Source organism: Lygodium microphyllum, chromosome 16 (genome assembly GCF_053477565.2).
Source record: "Lygodium microphyllum isolate KBCC chromosome 16, Lygodium_microphyllum_v1.1.10, whole genome shotgun sequence".
Taxonomy (NCBI): domain Eukaryota; kingdom Viridiplantae; phylum Streptophyta; class Polypodiopsida; order Schizaeales; family Lygodiaceae; genus Lygodium; species Lygodium microphyllum.
In genome coordinates, this window is record NC_141150.1 from 83027090 (window position 1) to 83035938 (window position 8849).

Here is an 8849-nt window from a genome sequence, read left to right on the forward strand (position 1 = left end):
GAGAGAGAGAGGTTTGCTTGGTATGGTTTAATTTATTGGTATTTTGGTTTATTTGGTGCAGTTTGTTTGTGAGGATTGGTTGTCTAGCCAATATTCAGGTCGGTGATCTCTCTCTCTGGTTGTAAATTTTTTTTAATGTATTTATTGGTTTAAATAGTAAGTTAGTTAGTTAAACAGGTTGTTAGTTTTGTTTGTTTACTTTAGTAAATTTTTTACTGTTAGTTAGTTTGGTTAGATACGTTAGCTTATTAGATTAGTTAGTTTAAATTTTAAGTTATTTTTGTTTATTATCTATCGAATAGTTTACTTGAGAGAGAGAGAGAGAGAGAGAGAGAGAGAGAGAGAGAGAGAGAGAGAGAGAGAGAGAGAGAGAGAGAGAGAGAGAGAGAGAGAGAGAGAGAGAGAGTTAGTTTAGTTAGTTTGTAGTTAATTAGTTTAGTTAGTTTTGGTTGTTTGTGGTTATTTAGATTAGTTAGTTTATATAGTTAGTTGATTAGATACGTTAAATAGTAAGTTAGTAGTTACTTTAGATTGTGTGTTAGTTAGTTAGTTTATTTTTTTGTTTTAGTTTATATATGTGTTATGGGTTAGTTAGTTAGTTGCTTAGTTACTTTAGATTGTGTGTTATATATGGATATAGTTTAGGGTTAGTTTATTTTTTTGTTTTAGTTTATATATGTGTTATGGAAGTGAGAGAGAGAGAGAGAGAGAGAGAGAGAGAGAGAGAGAGAGAGAGAGAGAGAGAGAGAGAGAGAGAGAGAGAGAGAGAGAGAGAGAGAGAGAGAGAGAGGTTTGCTTGGTATGGTTTAATTTATTGGTATTTTGGTTTATTTGGTGCAGTTTGTTTGTGAGGATTGGTTGTCTAGCCAGTATTCATGTCGTCTCTCTCATTCTCTCTCAGGTTGTAAATTTGTTTTGATGTATTTATTGGTTTAAATAGTAAGTTAGTTAGTTAAATAGGTTGTTAGTTTTGTTGGTTTACTTTAGTAAATTGTTTATTGTTAGTTAGTTTGGTTAGATACATTAGCTTATTAGATTAGTTAGTTTAAATTATTTTTGTTTATTATCTATCGAATAGTTTAGTTAGATTGATTGGTTAATTTAGTTTGGTTAGTTAGTTAACTTTAGTTTAGTTAGTTAGTTTTGTTTACAGTCGTGTTTATTTATTTAGATTGGTAAGTTTTTTATGTTAGTTTAGTTGGTTACATTAGATTAGTTAGTTTAGTTTAGTTTAATTTACGGTTGGTTTAATTTTGTTGTTTTGGTTTAGTAAGTTAGTAGGTTTTAATTGTTTGTGGTTAGTTGATTAGATTAGTAAGTTGGTACATATAGCCGTTTAGGGTTAGTTTTTTTTTTGTTTTAGTTTACTTTAGATTATAAGTTAGTTTAGTTGGTTAGTAGATAAAAGTTAGGGTTAGTTTAATCCTTTGTTTTAGTTTAGTTTACTTTAAAGTTTAGGGTTAGAGGATGATAAGTTAGTTTAGTTTAGTTAGTTTATTTAGTTATTCCAATTTTTTGTTTGATTTGATTAGTAAGTTGGTTAGTTAAATAGTAAGTTGGTTTAGTTGGTTTAGTTTTGTAAGTTAGTAGATAAATTGATGATTGATAAGTAAGTTAGTAGGTTTTACCTTAGATTAGTTGCTTACCTTACTTGGTTTAGTTAGTTTAGTTGGTAGGTTACTTTAGTTTAGAGATTGGTTAGTTAGTGCATTGGTTGGTTGGTTAGGTGTATAGAAAGGGAGAGGGAGAGGGAGAAGCAGAGAGAGAGGGTTAGTTGAACTTTGGCGGTATTAGACATGGGAGTTTTTGCTGTTTCTAAATTTCGAGAATATTATATATGTCCCTCAAGGCTAAGGCATGCTTTTTGTCCAGTATGGAGATTTCTACAGCAAACAAGAATATGTCTGTAGAAGATATTATATAGTGCACTCCTGATGTGCAAATGAATGTACACAAAATAAAGGAGGTCACAAGGAAGAAGGTTGTTCGTTGTGCACTTAAGCATGTTGCAGGGCATGATAGTTCCGTTGGTTCCTTGAGGTTTATTTGTCGCTTGGATGGAATTGAAAAGCAAGTGAAGACACTATTTCGGCGTCAAAAAGCTTCGATTTCAATTTTTGAGAACATTGGTGACTGTCTACAGAGGATTGAGAGAATGTTGGAAGAGAAATATGAAGGGGACCTTGCTAATGGAGAAATGATACAGGGCGAGTTAGAAGAGATTAGGGGTTATATAGTTGACATTTATGAACATATCCAAAAAAATTGGTGGCCGTGTGCTAGATCTTCGAACGATCAAGAAGAGAAGTTGAAAGATATTCTTAATAGTGCAGGTCGTATAGAGGATGGAGTATGTGAGTTGATTGCACACAAGGATGAGAGCTTAGTTGTACCGGAGAACATTGCTCTTGATGTGCAACTTACTTCTTTGAAAGTTTAGCTTAATAGATTTTCAGCAATGTTAACGCAGATGAATTGCCGTGCAGGCTCATTGCCCTTGATATGCACTAGAGAATGTTGCATCTTTGAAGAGTGGTTCACAATAGTTTTTTGGCAATGTTAACCAGTGCTTCTTTGCCATGGTTGTCTTGGTATATGTAATTCCTACAAGACTTCTTAAATGAATTGTTTGATGAAAATCTTCATTTTGAAACACATCGTATGCGTCTTGCAAATTATAAAACTACTTTTAAACCATTTTAATAGTCCCTCTTTCTCTCTGTTTCTCTATGTTTCTCTCTCGATTACTAAGCAATTTTGCTAATGTACTTTTGTAACTTAGATTGGATTAGATACATATCTTGATGTGCAGCTTTGATATGTTGGGACGTTTTGTATAGTTTGGTTTTGCAATTAGGGTACATATGCCTCTCTCTCTCTCTCTCTCTCTCTCTCTCTCTCTCTCTCTCTCTCTCTCTCTCTCTCTCTCTCTCTCTCTCTCTCTCTCTCTCTCTCTCTCATACTTAGGTGGCTTATGTGTTCTTTCATGCATTTGGGGTTTGTGGTTGCGAATGTGAGTGGTAAGTTATTGTGTGTCCTATGGGATTGACACCAATAATTATTTCGAGATTGGGGATACCTTTCTGTATAAGACATGTTCTTTTCTCTCAAAATTGTGCAGATGTACGTGAATGAAGATCCATTGGTAGGGCCTTTAGGCAATGCGTGGTTGGTACTTGGTGAGTGCCATGTGTGCATGATAGCACTCATGTGTAGCATACATATATTCTTTCATACATTTAGGGTTTGTGTTTGCGAATGTGAGTTGGTAAGTTATTGTGTGTCCTATGGATTGGCACCAATAAGTATTTCGAGACTGGGGACACCTTCCTGTATAGGACATGTTCTTTTCTCTCAAGAAGATTGTGCGGATATACATGAATGAAGATGCATTGGTAGGGCCTTTAGGCAATGCGTGGCTAGTACTTGGTGAGTGCCATGTGTGTAGGATAGCACTCATGCATAACGTACATATATTCTTTCATGCATTTAGGGTTCGTGGTTGCGAATGTGTCTATCACTTATGTCTTGACGTTTGGTGTGCAAACAGATTTGAGATTTATTTATTGTGCGACTCCTATGTTCTCTTTGAAGTTTGGTGTAGCCATGGAACAAAGCAAAGCCATAGGAGATATTCCCAACGTAGTGCTTTCGACTCCATTGAATGTAGTGGATTCAGTTGAATTAAACAAAATGGCAATGACATCATCTCTTTGACACTTGCCATCTTGGAGCTATTCGCATTGGTATGGAAGATAGCTTCTTTAATTTTGATTGCATCAAAGTATTACTATATATATTTTTGGAGATGATTGTTTATATGTTTCATTGCAGCCAACGTATGGGCTCTAATAGAATGAATGTACGAAAAATGAAAGAGGTGGCAAGGGGACAAGAGATGCATGTTGCTAAATGTACAAGAGCCTACAAAGATTCGAAGAGACACGAGGGCTGCTTTAGGTGCTTCGGACTTTAAAAAACTTGAGGCCAAGATGAATGAGTTGATGGAAATGTAGACAAGTTTATGTGCGCGTGTTGATAGTGCACTTGCCATGTACTCAATGGAGTTACATGAACAAGCTAAAGGTCTGTATGGTGTTATGTGCGAGACAAAACACACACAGGCTATTCTCCAGTAAGTGTCGAGACTGATCTGGGTGGTGAAGTAAGGGCACTTTTAGCAATTATTTCTGAGACAAGCACATTAATGAATCTACTGGTGAATGATATGTGGGCTATTTGGGGACTTGGAGATGGCCACGAACCTGTGATCTGCCAGAGGGGTTGTCGGTTGCCATTCTTGCAGTTTCAAATGAATGTTAGTAGGTTTAATGCTTTGTTGCAACAATTGAGCCGTTAGATGAACAGTCGCATATGAGGAGACTATATGTGTAATGGATGTGTTGTGGAAGGATCTCTTTGTATAACGCAAGAATTGCTTAGGTTGGAACTTATAGGTTCGGATTGTCTTGCGTATTTTAAAGTGGCTAGCACTTTTTATGATAATATATGCTTCCTTTTTGTAAAGCCTACGTGGAATGTGCTAAGATGTGTAACACTTGATACAACAAAGCATATTTGAGTAAAATGTATTGAGTGTGTATGACATGATGTCTCTTTCTTGATATTTACATGGAGCAAATTTGATAGTCCAATAATGGTTGGTATATTTAGATTTGATATATTGTGTACATCGAATATACGCGATACATTTAGTTTTGAAATCAAACCATACCTTTGATAAAGTGTATTGATAGTCGTTTCTGCGGTTGCATGTTTACTTTCTTTTGTTAGTTAATTGAAATGGATTAATTGTGCATGTGTTTATTACCAAGGTTACTTCTATCTTAGCAACTAGGCTCTCTCTATCTCTCTCTCTTTGTCTAATGGGCGGGTGCAGCGTCTTTGTAGTCAAATACATCGACTGGGCTGTAGGCACTAACTCAATTACGATGGCAGTGGTTTTATGTCTTGATATTTAATCTTAATATTTAGATATTTAAATATTAAATGTGTCTATATGTTGATAATAGGTTTTGTGGCCACTAGATCAATATAGGGTGTTCGCATCGAGCAACTGGCAGAGACTGTGTTGCATGTTCGTAGGGACATGCTTACATCCACGAGGTATGAGCGACACCAGGTTGCTAGACTCAGGGCTCGGAAAGGGATTTTAGATCGTGGTAGATCCATTCGCAGAGATATTGAAAACCTGATGTTCCATCAGGAGATTCTAAGTGGTCATCATGAACTAGGGTATAGATGTGGCTAATGTTTTGCCATCACCGGATAGAACCATTTGGGGATTTCAAGCCTCGCGACAGTTTGGTGTGGATTTGACGAATGTTTTGCCATCACTGGGTGGTTGCAATGGTCTTAATCATGTGATTTTCGAGTTACACGTTAATAATCTTTCAATGTCTAAGTGCCAACATGGGAGAAATCTTAGTGGAGTGGTTTGTGAGAGTTTATCTCGCCGTGTTGAATTTGTAAATGGGGATAATGAGCCAGTTGAATAGCATGTTGGTTAAGATTTTGGAAATCACCACAATGTGGAAAATTCTGTGGCTAATGAGTGACGTGTTCATAATATTATTGTTTTTTATCCCCAAAGTGGTGGATTGTGCTCCATTTTAAATGCTTTGCCCGCAACAGACATTCACCTAGCAACGTCAATACTACTATTTCAAGAGCCGGATGTGCATTCCATGGGGAGTCTTTGTGTAGTGTGTGAAAGGTGTTCAGTTAAGTTGTGGAGATGCGAGACTCGGGTGCTAGGGTCGATTTTGTTTGGAAGGCACTGTTGTCAAAATGGAAAAGTAATGTTGCCACCATTGCAATATCCACCACAGCCATTGCATGATTTGTTGCATGGTATGCACCCTCAGAGTAGGATATTTAAAAACAACATACGAGCATACAACAGTGCTCTTGCATTTGTATCACTCGGAGCTAATGTTGACGAGCTACATGTTATCGAGAATGATTACACCTTTAGAGTGCATGGCTCTGTTTATCACTGTATAGGTACTTTGCTTCCTGATGTGCAGCGTCAAGAAAGGCCAAGATTTGCACAACTCTATGTTTATGATACCGAGCATGAGTTGCTTAATAGGCTGGGGGTTATGCATGATTTATTACCAAATTTGCTAGGGGAGCTTCAATGTATGATGCATCGACACAACATATATGCACATGCTTTTAGATCAATGGGTTTGCAATTGCAAAATAATCCTGTGCAAGAACTAAGAATGAGTATTTTTTATGTTCAAAGAACCAATAAACAATACTCTGCTCTTGCAGCAACTAAAGTTGCAGCTATCATACCAAGGCAAGGTGACGAGGGTACTCTTGATCGTCGGAATATTCATATTTACACTCGGGGAGGTCGATGTGTTGCTATTTCAAACTTGCATAGAGCATATATGCCAATGCTATATGTCCTCCTTTTTCCTATGGGAGATGATGGTTGGCATGTAAAGGTTCCCTATAGTAATGTTAGTGTTCATGTTAACATATATGAATTGTCCAATAAAAATTGTGTTACCCAGATGCAGTTTTATGCATTCCGTCTTCAAGTGCGCGAAGATACTGAGGTGTGCATATTGCATGCTGGTCAACTATTGCAACAATTTATTGTTGATGCTTATTGTAGTATAGAGCAATGCAAGTTAACTTGGTATCGCTAGAATCAATCAGTGTTGCGATCGGAGGCCTACAAAGGCTTGGCAGACATGGTGGGGGCAAATGATGATGGGTCAATGTAGATTGTTGATACCTCTGTTGGCAAGAAGATACTTTTACTGTCGTCATTCACAAGTGGGCCAAGGCACATGTATCAATTATATCAAGATGTCATGGATATAGTGCGATGTAAGGGAAAACCTAACCTTTTTATAACAATGACATGCAATCCAAAGTGGTTGGAGATAACTAATGCTTTATTCCATGGGCAAAGTGCTTATGACTGTCCGGATTTGACTGCTCACGTGTTTCATAAAAAGCATGCTGATTTAATGTATACGTTGTTGCGGAAGGATCTCTTTGGAAAGGTTGTAGGCTGCTATCTTACTGTAATTGAATTCCAAAAGAGGGGGCTACCACATTCTCATACTTTGCTAATTTCAGAGCCGTCTTTTAAACCTTCTAAAGCATGTCACTACGATAGACTGGTTTGTGTTGAGTTGCCCAATAGAGTTAAGTTTCCAGCCTTATTTGAGACGATTTCAAAGTGCAACATTCATGGCCCTTGCAAAGGATTGAACCCGAAGAGTCCCTATATGGACAAGGGTAGATGTACTAAAGATTACCCACGAAAATTAGTGGGCATGACAACGGTTGATAGTTCTGGCTATCCCATTTATCAAAGACGAGATGATGGAAACTCTGTGATCATAGATGGTAATGTTATTGATAATCAATGGATTGTTCCATATAATCCATTCTTGAGTAAGAAATACAATGCACACATAAATGTGGAGGTGTGCTCGACAATTGCGACTATTAAGTATTTGTATAAGTATGTGTACAAGGGGCATGACCATGCAACCGTAAAATTTTTTGTTGGGGTTGATTCAGTCTGGAATGGTGGCAATGTTCACGAGGTGGACGAGATACAATGTTATTTGGATGCACGATATGTTTCTGCCTCTAAGGCATGTTGGTGGATCTATGATTATGCATTGCATGATGAAAAGCCTGATATACAACGTTTGCAGGTACACTTACCTGGTGAGAACTATGTGGTGTTTCGGGATACAGATAGTATACCAGATGTTGTGCGGAATGAAGACCTCCAGAAAACTACTCTTACTAAATGGTTTGTGTGCAACTGCATTCATCCAGAGGCTAGGACTATTCACTATCAGGACTTTCCCGTGTATTGGGTGTGGAATGCACGACATAAGATGTGGACTAGAAGGAAGTGTGGGAATACATGTGGTCAAATGTATTTTGTGGTGTCTACCTGTGGTGAGCTCTACTATTTGCGGATGCTTTTAACAGAGTGTCGGGGACGTACTTCTTTTGAAGATTTGCGTATTGTTGATAGTGTGATCTATCATACTTTTAGGGATGCTTACATTGCAAGGGGCATGTTGGAGAGTGATGATGAATATGTTGTGTGCTTAGAAGAAGCTGCCTGTGTGCAAACTGGTGCTCAACTTCAAACTTTGTTTGTTGCAATTTTGTTCTTTTGTGAGCAAACTCGGCCTGGCCATCTATGGGAAAGATTTTTGGTGCCAATGGTAGAGGATATCATGTATAGATTACAGCTACAGCACGTGCATGCCTCTCTTAGTGTTCTGCAGCATGAGGCATCTAACATGGCTTTGTTGCATCTACAAGACCTTTTACGTCATATAGAACGAAGACTCTATGATTTTGATGGGTTTCCTAAACCTCATCAACCAAACTCACAACTACATGCTAACCCTCTTTTGCAAGATGAATATGCATACAAAATATCAAAACAACATAGGATTTCTGAATCCATGGAGGGAATGTTGAATGAAGGACAAAGAATTGCCTTTAGTGCAATCATGGATGCTGTTGATACAGGTACTGGGGATGTATTCTTTTTGGATGGTCCTGGTGGGTCTGGGAAGACTTTCCTATATAAATGTTTACTTGCGAAGGTGCACAGTGGCGGTCATATAGCATTGGCAACATCATCATGTGGCATTGCTGCCTTACTTTTGCCAGGTGGTCGTACAGCTCACTCGTGGTTTAGAATCCCAGTAGAATTAAATAATCAATCCACTTACAATATTCATGTTCAAAGTGACATTGCTCGGTTATTGAGACAAACGAGCCTTATTTTGTGGGATGAGGCTCCTATGACTCATTGA

At 37.7% G+C, this 8849-nt stretch overlaps 1 protein-coding gene across 1 annotated transcript; it reads left to right on the forward strand.

Annotated features, from left to right (window-relative positions):
* Positions 1-2155: 2155 nt before the first annotated feature.
* Positions 2156-8849, forward strand: LOC148023044 (uncharacterized). The gene is made up of 2 exons (XM_087695296.1): positions 2156-2434; positions 7533-8849. The coding sequence occupies exons 1-2, from the start codon at positions 2156-2158 to the stop codon at positions 8847-8849; spliced, it is 1596 nt and encodes a 531-aa protein (XP_087551422.1).